At 40.4% G+C, this 13,177-nt stretch overlaps 1 protein-coding gene across 2 annotated transcripts in view; it reads right to left on the reverse strand.

Moving 5' to 3' along the window:
• The window catches only part of phykpl (5-phosphohydroxy-L-lysine phospho-lyase), a 39,489-nt gene that overhangs the window by 943 nt on the left and 25,369 nt on the right, over positions 1 to 13,177 (reverse strand). For both annotated transcript variants that reach the window (XM_052013613.1, XM_052013614.1), the window contains 5 exons: positions 6,654 to 6,736; positions 5,787 to 6,012; positions 4,571 to 4,725; positions 4,399 to 4,488; positions 258 to 388 (listed from right to left, as the gene is read on the reverse strand). In XM_052013613.1, coding sequence (XP_051869573.1) covers positions 258 to 388; positions 4,399 to 4,488; positions 4,571 to 4,725; positions 5,787 to 6,012; positions 6,654 to 6,736 — 685 coding nt within the window. The remainder of the gene's footprint in view (positions 1 to 257; positions 389 to 4,398; positions 4,489 to 4,570; positions 4,726 to 5,786; positions 6,013 to 6,653; positions 6,737 to 13,177) is intronic.

Here is a 13,177-nt window from a genome sequence, read left to right on the forward strand (position 1 = left end):
TCAGAATACATGAATTACATCTGCAATCAAAATTTTCATCCATGCTATTCAAGATGGTGACTCTATGGACATCTGTTACTGGATAGATCTACAACTGTAAACCTAAATTCAATTACTGATTTTAAAAGTATAAAATCCTTCAGTTTCTTTTACCCAATTTCATGACTTGCTAAAGGTAAAAGTGGAAACTATTAAATGGGCAATAGCATCCTCTTTAAAAATCGTCTACCTGAGGAGTTATTTGGTAAAATACTTGCCTGTAAGTAGTCTGTCAACTTTTTCAACAAGAAATTGAGCATCCTCCATGGTGAAGCACATTGGGGGTTTCAACTTGAGGACATTTCTACCTGGTCCATCACAGCTAAGTAAGATAAATTCTTTCTTCAACCTAAATGTTAATGTAATAAAAATTTAGCTTAGAAGTGCATGAACAAAATGGTTGAGCAGATTTTCTGCCTTTCTGATTTTGGCCCTTGCCTTATTCTTAAATGTGGTCATAACCCACACTTTATTTTTGGATAGAAAATGATTCCAAAAACATTTGCAGATTTTGTGACCTTAACTACTCATTTTACTTTCAACCTTCATCCTTTTCACCATTTAATCACCTATTTTCCATCCTAATTCCAGGCTTCCCCACTCGTGTTTCACTAAAACAGGTGGGTGACTTATGCTGCCTATGGACTTCTTCCAAAACAAAAATCCATGGGCAGCTCTGGCATTTGCTGCCCTTACAGCTGTCCTGTTTGGGCTCTCACCATGCTAACTACCATGGCTAAATCCACTAAGGGACATGTGACATTAATACCAGGGACCCAAGATTGAGATACCAGATCTATTTTCAGTTTGATGCATATGTGCCACTATAATGCACATTACAATTTGAGCCAGCAAGCCACCTCGACCCAAAATTTTACAGGGCTGCAAGTATCATTGAATTACCATTAGGCATTTTTGGAAAAAGCTGAAGGACAGTGATTGAGGCTGGGTCTGGAGCAAATGTCTCCAACTTCCTGACTTGGGAATGGGAAGTTGTTTGCATTTCCAACAGAAAGGTAGGAACAATTAAACTCTGAACCATACTATTCAGAAGAATTATCTTGCTACATGTGCTGCCTCTTATCACCGGGTCCTGGTGACAGTTGACTTGTAATTTGTACTATTAAGACTTTCTTAGAGGGTGGTTCAAATGACTCTTAAAAGTACCTGGGGTGTTGAAAAGCAAACAGAAAACAGAGGGATGTCTCAGAATTGGTAAATGCTGAAGAGGTAAGTAGCATTGGGGGGGGGGGGGGGGGGGGGGGGGAAGAGAGAGAGAGTTAACAAGGTTGGTGACCATTTGCATCATTAACTCTGTTTCACTCTCCACAAATAGTGCCCAATGTGCTATTTCTGGAATTTTGTCTGATTGTCTGACGAGGAAATGCTGAAGACATAGAAAGGAAAGTGGACCAGACAGAACTAGAATTTTGTTTTTAACTGGATTGTCATTAATACCTGGTTACATGCAGCTAGAAAAGTGTCTTATTAGGGGCTCTTTTAAAGTGATTTGGATTGTAGATCTGGTCTCTTTCCTGACCCCAAAAGAGTGGTATGTTATTGAAGTAAAAAATTAAATTTTTGTCCAATTTATTCAATTGTATAAGTAAGGTTTATTTAGAGTGAAAGTAATTCAATCCAAGACTAGGGCCTTACAATCTAAATGGAGCTATGAAGATCAGAGGGGTGAACTGACTATGGTTCATCGGGAAACTATATTTAAAAATGACAAATTATTCCATGGCATTTGGAAAAAAAAAAGGAAGTATCTATTTTGTAAGTTATTAAGGCACAAAAATCCATCAAGAAAAGTGGTCTGGTTTTGCTGATGACAATAATTAAAGATAGTATTAAATCAAAAGAATAGGCTAGAAATTCTAGTAGTCCCAAGGATATTTTAGAAGTAGGAGAAACAAGCAATTGACAGAAAGCAACATAAAAACTGGAGAGAAATGGAAGTGTTTCTATTGGTATGTAAAAAGGAAATAATCAAGGGCAAAAATGAGTTTTATACTGGCAAGTAAGGAAATAGCAGAGAAATTAAAACACTTACAACCTCAGCAGAAACTAAAAACCTGCCAGAAATTACTAAGTAGAGAACCTACCACAAATGAGGAAATGAAGGCGAGTGGAATTAATTTAAAAATAGAGAAGTTAATGGGCTGAAACCAGATAAATTCCAAGGATCTGAAACCTGGATTCCAGAATTTTAAAAGATGGTGGATGCACAGATTATCACCGTGCAAAATTCTATACATTCTGTAATATTTTCTGCAAATTTGGGAGTAGTAAATGTGACTGCAGTATTTAGAAAGGAGGGGAAATAGTAAATGAAAAGCCTTAGATTTGTTGGTCTGTCAGTAGAAGAGAAAACATTGGACTCTGTAATGAAAGATGTAATAACATCACCTAGAAAAAAACAGAATTGAGCTGTCAGCATGGATTAACAAAAGGGAAGTAAACTGATTAATCTATTGGCATTTTTTGAACATTTGAATTGTGAAATGGTTTAGGGGGGAAAACCAGTGCACGTGGGTGTAGTGGAGTACCACAAGGGTTGGTACTTGGACCTCAGCTATTCACAACTTGTCAGTGGCTGTAGGATAGTGGATGAATTGGTTCTTTAACAATTCTATGCATTCCAGAATGACTACTCTCCAATCTGCAGGAACCAGTGTGATTACAGCAGGGAGGGATAGAGAAAACATGGATCTACCTACCAGTTAGCCTCACATCATTATAGACTAATGGATTTTTCCTCAGGTTGGCGGGTGGGGGGGTGTGGTTGGGAAGAGTGTACCACAGGGATTGGTGCTTGAGCCCCAATTATTCAAAACTTGTATTATCTGAGGCAATCAAAGAATCAAATGTCACATTACTAAGTTTGCAGTTGGTACAAAACTAGGTGCGGTTGTGAGCAGGGAAGGGGGTGTAAAGAGGCTTCAAGGGGATTTAGACAAGCTAAGTGTGTGGGTAACAGCATAGCAGATGGAATATAATGTGGAAAAATGCATGATCATTCACTTTAGTGTACAAACCATCAGAGCAGAAAATTATTAAAATGGTGATAGAATGGAAAATGTAAATGCTTAAAGGGACTTGGTGTCCTTGTAAATAACTCACTGATTTACAATTGGGAAGGGAAATTGTACTTTGTCCTTTATTATGAGAGGGTGCTGATTAGTTGTAGGACACTTGGTCCTGAACTCTGAACATCCACAGGGACATATCCCTCTGTAGTTTGAAAGACATACATTCAAGCAATGATAATAAGCTCAACAGTGGTTACTAACCATTGTACTTGTTATCATAAGTGTTTCCAGCCAGGGTGAGCCAACCAGCCATACAAAGAGAAGGAGACACTAGTTTCCATCACATCCAACGGGAGGTGATGAGACAGAGCAGCTGCTGCTAATCCCCAGCAGTGCTCCCTCGTGCTGTACAACTCACACCAGGTTACCCAACACCAGCTCTCACAAGCGGCTTCTGTACTTTGCCTCTACAGCCCCACTTCTACAGCCAGCTGTGTTGCAATGAGATCACTTTCATTACAGGAGTGCTAACGGAGGGCAGCACAGCATTATGGAGGGTAGGGGATCTTAACACTTCCCCAATACAGCAGCTATACATCACTAGATATGCTGTGATGCATTTCTGACCCATTCTATTGGGGTTTTAGTAGGTATCTAGCTGTACTAACCAAAATGAATGTTTTCTGCGACTTCTGCATTCTTAACCTCAGACTTTACTACCATATCTGTGACCTTCTCCCCTGAACTCTCCTACTATATTCTCCCTGAGGCTGTTTTTCTGCTAGGCTTTGCTGGATCTTGAACTTCCCAAATTCAAAGGATTTTTGAAAAGGTTTCCTGTTTGTGGCAAAAGGCTGCCACAGTTATTCCAAATCTGGTAAATCAGAATGAAGCAACATTAACTTGTTTTTTTAAAATCGACAACTTGATACCATAAACAAAGAATGCACCCAAGAGGCTCTAGCCACAAGAGTAAGAGGTAGTTTACTCTCAAATACTATCAAACATTGTTAGTACACATATAATGTTGGGGTTTAACTCCCATGCCATGAATTATGAAATAAAGGAAAATGTGCCTGCTTAGGGCCTGCAGCTAATGACTGAAAAGTGTTACCCTCTTTCATTATGGCCTATTTGTTATCGATCAAAGGAACAGTTAAAGTTAGAAGTTTAAAGCCAGCTCATGGAAGTGTTTCATTGCCCTGATGAGTACATTTTAAAACGACAGCTGCAAAGTAGTTTTTACTTAATTTCAGACATTTGAAAGATGGCTTTTGAATTATATTATTGTACTCTGTAGACCAGAGCACAGATAAATTCACAATACCTTGCGATTAAATACTGGGCTTCCTCAGTAGCTGGTGTCCTCTGCTGCTGATCTTTTACAAGCTCTACTCCAATAAATAAGCCAACGCCCCTTTTAGATATATAAAAAAAAGTCATTGAACTAATTTGAAATCAAACATACTTAGAAATGATTTTATTGACCAGATCAGTACCTGACATCGCCGATGATTGGATGTTTGGTTTTTTGCTCATTTAGCAGATTCATCAGGTAGGTACCCACTCTTGTTGCATTTCCACAAAGGTCTTCCTTTTCAATGACCTCTAAAACAGCGAGCCCAATTGCACAAGATACGGGGCTTCCTCCAAACTGTAACACAACAGTGACAATCTGATATGTTTGAAAATTTAATATTGCAACACATAACCCTTCAAAGAAAAACCAGCTCTGCAAGTGTATATTAATTATGACTTGACATAGCAATTTCTATTAGATTTAATTTCATTTGACATACCTTTTAAAACACATATACAAATATTCCTGTCTCCTTCCTGCCTATGTTACCAGGATACCATTTCACTTTCTGGAGCCTTGAACAAATTGGAGAGGCTGGAGGCCTGGTGGCTTAGAAGCACAACCACGTAATCTTGATGAGGTGAACTGGTACCCCATTTCACCAGCCCTTTCTACCTCCATTTTAAAAAGGAATCAGGACTGACACTTCTTCCTACCTTGCACACCAAAGCTCTTCTGTAATTCCATGCTACAAAGCATTTGATTCTGCTTTCACCACTGTGCCTCCCAGCCTACACCTTAACTCTTGGTCAGAGGGGTGTTCTCACCTTCCATCACCCGCCATATTCAAATCATCCTCTATGTTTCCACACCTGCAATGTGACACAATTACCAAACACACCACTTTTAATGGAATCATTCCCCTCAGGATGCTCTATTTCACTCCTTTATCTTGACAAATGCATACTCCCCTTCCCACAGCACCTTCCTGGAACTGGTACACCCACCCATGTGCTGGGCAATAGGATTAATACAGAAGTATGCCCACTGGTCAGCATGGGTGAGTTGGGCTGAATGGCCTGTTTCCATGCTGTACATTCAATATACATAGTGCTGAAGGCTAATTGTGATGGCTAGTAAATGAATTACAGTTATAAGGCAAATCAGACTTTCCTGCTCTGCATGATTCAGAAACTCAAGACCTGGAACAGCAGTTCATGGTCTTCAATTAATTAAATTTTAGTTGAATGGAACTTCTAATTCAGGGATATGTGCATTTTACCAGAACATATGCAAAGGCAAACTCCTAAGAATCAACCTGCACCACCTTTGCTCAAGTTATCAGTTTCATTTCATGTATATTTTGCAGATTTGTGGATATATTGTTTTTGTAAGTGTAGCTACAGCAAACTTACCGTATTAAAATGCTCCACTCCAGTTGCTGCAAATGCATCTGCAATTTCTTTGGTTGTAGCAACACAGGCTAAAGGATATCCATTTCCTATAGGTTTGCCCATGGTTACAATGTCTGGTACAAAATCATCTCCTTGCAGCTGGAATGCCCAGAAGTGCTTGCCAACTCTTCCAAATCCAACTTGGATTTCATCAGCAACAAATAATCCTCCAACATTCCAAATTTGTCTGTAAGAGAGAAATTGATAGAAGTCACCAGCTCTTCAAAACACCTAGCCTGTCCATAGTTGTATAATAGGAAGAAAGGAGCAACATTATCTGGTCCCTCGGAGCAGGAAGCTAGAAGAAAATTTAAACCCAGGGTCTTATTTCCATCTTCTGATACTGATTCCTACCTGCAGCCAACGAGAATAAAACGGCCCAGCTAGCTTGCAGTCAAAATGGCTTGTGCATTTTCAGTAGGTAGAATTGAAGCTTAAAAACTAGTTGGTTAGATATCTACTGTAAAATTGAAATTATGTTATGTCTTCTTATTTATTTATATTTCCTAAATTGGTTTGCTATTTTAATCTTATGGTAGGGTGTGTAGTGATGAGGTCTTGCTTTTGAGGATTGTATTGATTTCTTACAGAAGCGTATGATAGGGCATGCTGTATTACTTGCTGAAGAAGCTACTCAGAACTTACCTACATCGCAAAGGGCAGATATTTTCCTTAAAGAGTAAGCCACATCCTTTAGCATACCATCAGATTCAATGAAAAACTAATCTAGAAATAATTTGTAAAGCTTTACAGAGACCAAAATAAAATTTTAATACATTAAAGAAAGAACATGAGACCTATTTAGGCAAAGTAATATTGAGTACATACTCTGCTACCTTCTGGAAATATCCTGGAGGTGGAATTATCTGACCCGCAACACTTGGTAAAGATTCAGCAAAAAATGCCGCAACCTGGATTGGTGGAAATTAAAAGGCAAAGTCAGTGTGGAATTCTGAAATGTAAATCAAGCACCCTAATTCAAGAACAATGTCACGTGTGAGATTTTTAAATAAGTCAACAGGGATAGACTTCTTTATTTCTACAGTGGCTCGTTGTGTGGTGTGTGCTGAGACCATAAAATGTCCGCAGGTCCAAAGTTCGAACAAAGTATTTGCTGAGTTCATTGGTATTAATTGGTGTAGTGTGGGGCATTAAAATTATCTCAAACATCAGAGAATTTCCATTACTATATTCCTATACACTGACCTCTGCTGGAGAATGTGAGATCAGCACTCACTGAGGACAGGATCATACGCAACTGAACGGGGCATGCGGAACATTCTTTCTTCCAGATTGTCTTGGGTCCCACCCTTCACCTCTTTCTGGTAGCAGTCCTGTATCCTGGATTTTGTAGTGGAGGGGTATTATCCTGACTGGAGGTCTGTGACTAGTGGTGTTCTGCAGGGATCAGTGCTGGGAAAACTCATTTCTGTTATATATAAATAATTTGGGTGAAAATATAGGTTAGTAAGCTGATTAGTAAGTTTGCAGACAACACAAAAATTGGCAGAGTTGTGGACAGTGAGGAAGGTTGTCAAACAACACAGCAGGGTATAGATCAGTTGGAAATATGAGTGGGGTTTAATCCAGGTAAGTGAGGTGTTGCACTTTGGGAGGTCAAATGTTAGAGGAAAGTATACAGTGAATGGCAGGATTCTTAGGCACATTGATGTACAGAGGGATCTTGGGGTGCAAGCCCATAGTTCCCTGAAAGTGGCAACACAAGTAGATAGGCTGGTAAAAAAGGCGGATGGCATATTTGCTTTCATCGGTTAGGGCACTGAGTATAAAAGTGGGGAAGTCACGTTGCAGCTGTATAAAACTTTGGTTAGGCCACATTTGGAGTGTTGTGTGCAGTTCTGGTCGTCACATTTCAGGAAGGATGTGGAGATTTTGAAGAAGGTGCAAAAGATGTTCACCAGAATGTTGCCTGGATTAGAGACTGTTAGCTAGGAGAGGTTCGACAAGCTTGATTATTTTCCCTGGAGCATCAGAGGCGGAAGGACAACCGGATTTTTTTCTAACTATGCAGAGAGTGGTAGGTGCTTGGAACTTGTTGGCAGGGGAGGTGGTGAAAGCATATATGGCAGTAACATTTGGGAGGAACTTAGACACATGAACAAGGAGTAGAGGGATATGGACCTTGTGCAGGCAAATGCATTAATTTAAAGTTGACATCATGGTCAACACAGATATTGTGGGGATACAGTTTCTGTGCTGCACTGATCTATGTCCTTATAGATCTGAATGTGGTTCCTCCAGCTGTTACTTCAGCAAATATGACAAAACTCTACACAACATAACAACATTGTTCTCAACATAAGTTTGATGGTAACATTACTAATGTAATGTTTGTGAAGACAGATTAAACTAATTAACCTTGCTGACCCGTCAGCCATACAAAAAAACCCTCAATGTAACGCCACCACTGAACAACTCTTCCCATCCATTCTACTTTCAGTACTCCATACGGACAATCTTCCCATCACACCAATCCATTCTTCAGTCCCCTCCAATCCTCCTCCTTTCTGTGCTAACCAAGGAGATGCAACGTCTGCCCCTTCTCCTCACTATACACGAATCAAAACTCCTTTCCAGGTGGAACAGTGATCTGATAGCTCTCCTAATTTAATATTCAATGCCTGTTGCTGCAATGTGGCCTTCATTCCATGAGGTACAATGAAGGTAGAGTGGATTATCGTTTTGCTGAACTCCTCCCTTCAGTTCACAACATGAACACAGGATTCTGGTCACATTGCTTTTAAATTTTCCCTAACACACCTATTACCTCCAATCAGTCCGGTTGTTAACATCTTATTCCAACAATGAGGGACATGTGAGCAGGGCCATAACAAGCACCACTGTACAACAGAAAATCCCATGAGTAGCATGGTCTCAAAGGGCTGAACTGAGGTATAATTTTAATATGAAATTAAATAAGCAAAAGATGAAAAAATATAATACAAGAGCTGCTGGTTATTTGTGCCTGAAATCTCGCAGTCCATGAAGTGTCCTTTTACACTTAGACATAAATTCTAAGCAATGTAGAGAAAAATGCATAAAAAACTGTTTTATTTAAAAGCTGGCTGTTCAAATATTCATCTCAGGAGAGCAAACATTTCCCACTTCACATCAAGAAGTTGGACACATCTCCTGTTTCTTTCCAACTCTCACATGCTGGTGTGTCAAAAAGAATCAAGGAGAATTGATGAGCATGAAAGAGAGAAGTTGCAGGTTCACAAGGACACAAAGTGTTTGAAGATGGCTGGCTAACAGGAAACAAAGCCAGGAAGTTCAGTCTCTCTCTGGTTGGCAAGATCTAATGAGCACTGTATCACTGGGATCAGTGTAGGAACCACATTTTACAATTTATATAAATGACTTGGATGAAGGCACAATTGCTACGTTTGCTGATGACCCAAAAGGAAGATAAGAAATTAAGTTGTGAAGAGGACAGGAAGAGACTGCAAGGGGATATAGGTATCTTGAGTGGGGTAAGGTCTGGCAAATGGAATATACTATGGGAAAATTGCCCATCGTGGCAAGGAAAATACAGAAGCAGCATATTGTTTAAATGGTGAGATATTCCAGAGCTCTGAGGTGCAGAGGGAACTGGTCTTGTGGTGAATGATTTGCAAAAAACTACTGTGCAGTAATTAGGAAAGCTAACACATTATTGTTTATCGTGAGGGGAAGTGAATATAAAAGCAAGAAGGTTATGCTTCACTTACATAGGGTAATAACTAGATCACCACTGGAGTACTGCATCCAGTATTACTCTCCTTATTTAATGAAGGCTGTAAGTGCTGTTATGAAAAGGTTTACTACACTAGTACCTAGTTATCATACAGGGAAAAGAGCTGGAGTTTAGAAGAGTGAGCAGAGACTTGATTGAATCATACAAGATCTTGAAGAATAGATGTGGAGAGGATGTTTCCTCTTGTAGGAGAATCTAGAAACAGAGGTCACTCTTTAAAAATAAGGAGTCACCAATTTAAGGCACAAATGAATTATTTTTCTCTGAGGGTTGCGAGTTGTGAGTTTTTAGAACTCTCTTCCTCAAAGGGCAATGGAAGCAGAGTCTCTGAATATTTTTAAGGCCAAGGTAGACAGATACTTGGCAATGACAAATTAACGTGGATAGATGGGAATGTGGAGTTCAGATTACTATCCAATCTGCCATAATCTTATGGAATGGCAAGGAGACTTGAGGGGCTTAGTGTTCTACTCCTGCTCCAGAATCATACGTATAGACATTGACAACCCCAATCTCAGCCTCCTACATGGTTCTACTGAAGCTTGAGGACACAAGTTTAGGCTCTTCACAGCCTTCTGGACTCAACATCGATTACAATTTCTGATCATGATCAAGGCACCTTCTTTTGGATAGCAGCTGCTATTAATGGTTCAGTTACTATGTACAGCTCCTCCAGATCGTCTTTTATTTCTTTACCTGTACCATTACTGTTCACTCTTGCCTCAAACTCCCACCTCTTCTCTCACTTACTCAGTTTTTTTTCCCCCTCTGTTCTTACCCAAAGCCTGCCACATCCCCAACAAATTCCTGTTCTCATGCGTCTCTCTGCAAGAATACTTCCCGACCCAAGTACTTCCAGCTTTTCCTGTTTTTGTTGCACACAAATCTGTGGGTATTCATAGCTGAAGTTAACAGATTGGAAAAGTATGGATAATGTAAAAGGGAAGGAGAGCGCAGGAGAGGTTACTCTGGAATAAAAAATAAGACAGAAAGTTTGGAAAGGGATAAGAATTTAACTTCAGGCAACATGGAGACAAATTTGAGAAGGGTGGTGAATACAGGACCGAATGTGTTATATTTGAATACATGCAGTGTACAAAACAAGAAAGAGGAGCTTATAGTGCAGTTAGAAATTGGCAGGTATGACGTTGTGGGCTGAAAGAAGATCACAGCTGGGAGCTAAACATCCAAGGATACACATCCTATTGAAAAGACAGGCAGGTGGGCAGAGGGGGTGGAGTGGCTCTGTGAGTAAAAAATTATATCAAATCCTTAGCAAGAAGTGACATAGGATCAGAAGATGCAGAATCCTTGTGGGAAGAGTTAAGAAACTGCAAGGGTAAAAAGATCCTTATAGGAGATGTATACAGGCTTCCAAATAGTAGCCAGGATATGGGGTACAAATTACAACAGGAGATAGAAAAGGCATGTAGGAGAGGCAATGTGCAGGATTTCAATATGCAGGTAGACTGGGAAAATCAGGTTGGCACTAGATCCAAAGAGGGGAAATTTGTAGAATGCCTACAAGGTGGCTTTTTAGAGCAGCTTCTGGTGGAGCCCACTAGGGAAAAGGCAATTCTGGATTTGGTGTTGTGCAATGAACCAGATTTAATTAGGGATCTTAACGTAAAGGAACCCTTAGGAGGCAGTGATAATATGATAGAATTCACCCTGCAGTTTGAGAGACAGAAGCTAAAATCAGGTGTCTTGGTATTACAGTTAAGTAAAGATAACTACAAGGGCATGAGAGAGGAGCTGGTCAAAGTTGATTGGAAGGGGACCCTAGCAGAGATGATGGTAGAGCAGCAATGGCAGGAGTTTCTGAGAGTAATTCAGAAGACGCAGGATCAGTTCATCCCAAAGAAGTAGCAGCATTCTAAAGGGAGGATGAAGCAACCATGGCTGACAAGGGAAGTCAAAGACAGCATAAAAGCAAAAGCGAGGCATACAAATTGCAAAAATTAGCAGGAAGCTAGAGGATTGGGAAGCTTTTAAAAAACAACGGAAGGCAACTAAAAAAGCAATAAGGGGAGAAAAGATGAAATATGAAGGTAAGCTAGCTAATAATATAAAAGAGGATACCAAAAGTTTTTTCAAATATATAAAGAGTAAAAGAGAGGCAAGAGTGGACATTGGACTGCCGGAAAATGACGCTGGAGTAGTAGTAATGGGGAACAAAGAAATGGTGGACGAACTGCATTAGCATTTTGCGTCAGTCCTCACTGTGGGAGACACCAGCAACCTGCCAGAAATTCGAGAGAGTTGGGGCAGAAGTGAGTTTAGCGGTTATTACTAAGGAGAAGGTGCTTGGGAAGCTTAAAGGTCTGAAGGTGGATAAATCACTTGGACTAGATGGACTACACCCCAGGGTTCTGCAAGAGGTAGCTGAAGAGATTGTGGAGGCATTAGTCGTGATCTTTCAAGAATCACTAGAATTCAGTAATGGTTCCAGAGGACTGGAAAATCGCAAATGTCACTCCACTCTTTAAGGATGGAGGGAATGACTTCAGTGGTTGGTAAGATTTTAGAGTCCATTATTAAAGAGGTTTTGGGGTACTTGGAAGCACATGATAAAATAGGCTGAAGTCAGCATTGTTTTCTTAAGAGGAGTTCTTGCCTGACAAATCTGTTGGAATCCTTTGAGGAAGTAACAGGCAGGATAGACAAAGGAGAGTCAGTGGACGTTGTTCACTTAATCCAAGGTGCTGCACATGAAGATACTAAACAAGATAGGAGCCTATGGTATTAAAGGGAAGGTACTGGCATGGATAGAAGATTGGCTGACTGGCAGAAGGCAAAGAGTGGGAATGAAGGGGGCCTTTTCTGGTTGGCTGCCGGTGACTAGTCGTGTTCCGCAGGGGTTGACGTTAGGTCCACTACTTTTCAAGTTATATGTTAATGATCTGGATGATGGAACTGATGGCTTCATGGCCAAGTTTGCAGATGATATAAAGTTAGGTGGAGGGGCAGGTAGTGCTAAGGAAGCAGGGAGTCTGCAGAAAGACTTGGACAGGTTGGGAGAATGGACAAAGAAGTGGCAGATGGAATACAGCGTAGGGAAGAGTACAGTCATGCACTTTTGTAGAAGGAATAAAGGCGTAGACTATTTTCTAAATGGGGAGAAAATTCAGAAATGGGAGGTGCATAGGGACTTGGGAGAGGGAGTCCTAGTGCAGGATTAACTTGCAGGTTGAGTCGGTAGTAAGGAAGGGAAATGCAACGTTAGCATTCATTTCAAGAGGACTAGAATATAAAAGCAAGCTTGTAATGCTGAGGCTTTATAAGGCATTGGTCAGGCCACATTTGGAGTATTATGAGCAGTTTTGGGCCCCATATTGAAGGAAGGATGTGCTGGCATGGAGAGGGTCCAGTGGAGGTTTACAAGAATGATCCCGGGAATGAAAAGGTTAATGTATAAGGAGCGTTTGATGGCTCTGGGCCTCTGCTTGCTTGAGTTTAGAAGGATGGGTGGGGTGGGGGGGATCTCATTGAAACCTAACAAATATTTAAAGGCCTGGATACAGTGGATGTGGAGAGGAGGTTTTCAGTAGTGGGAGAGTCTAGGACCAGAGGGCACAGCCTCAGAATAAAAGGA

Source organism: Pristis pectinata, chromosome 4 (genome assembly GCF_009764475.1).
Source record: "Pristis pectinata isolate sPriPec2 chromosome 4, sPriPec2.1.pri, whole genome shotgun sequence".
Classification (NCBI taxonomy): Eukaryota; Metazoa; Chordata; class Chondrichthyes; order Rhinopristiformes; family Pristidae; genus Pristis; species Pristis pectinata.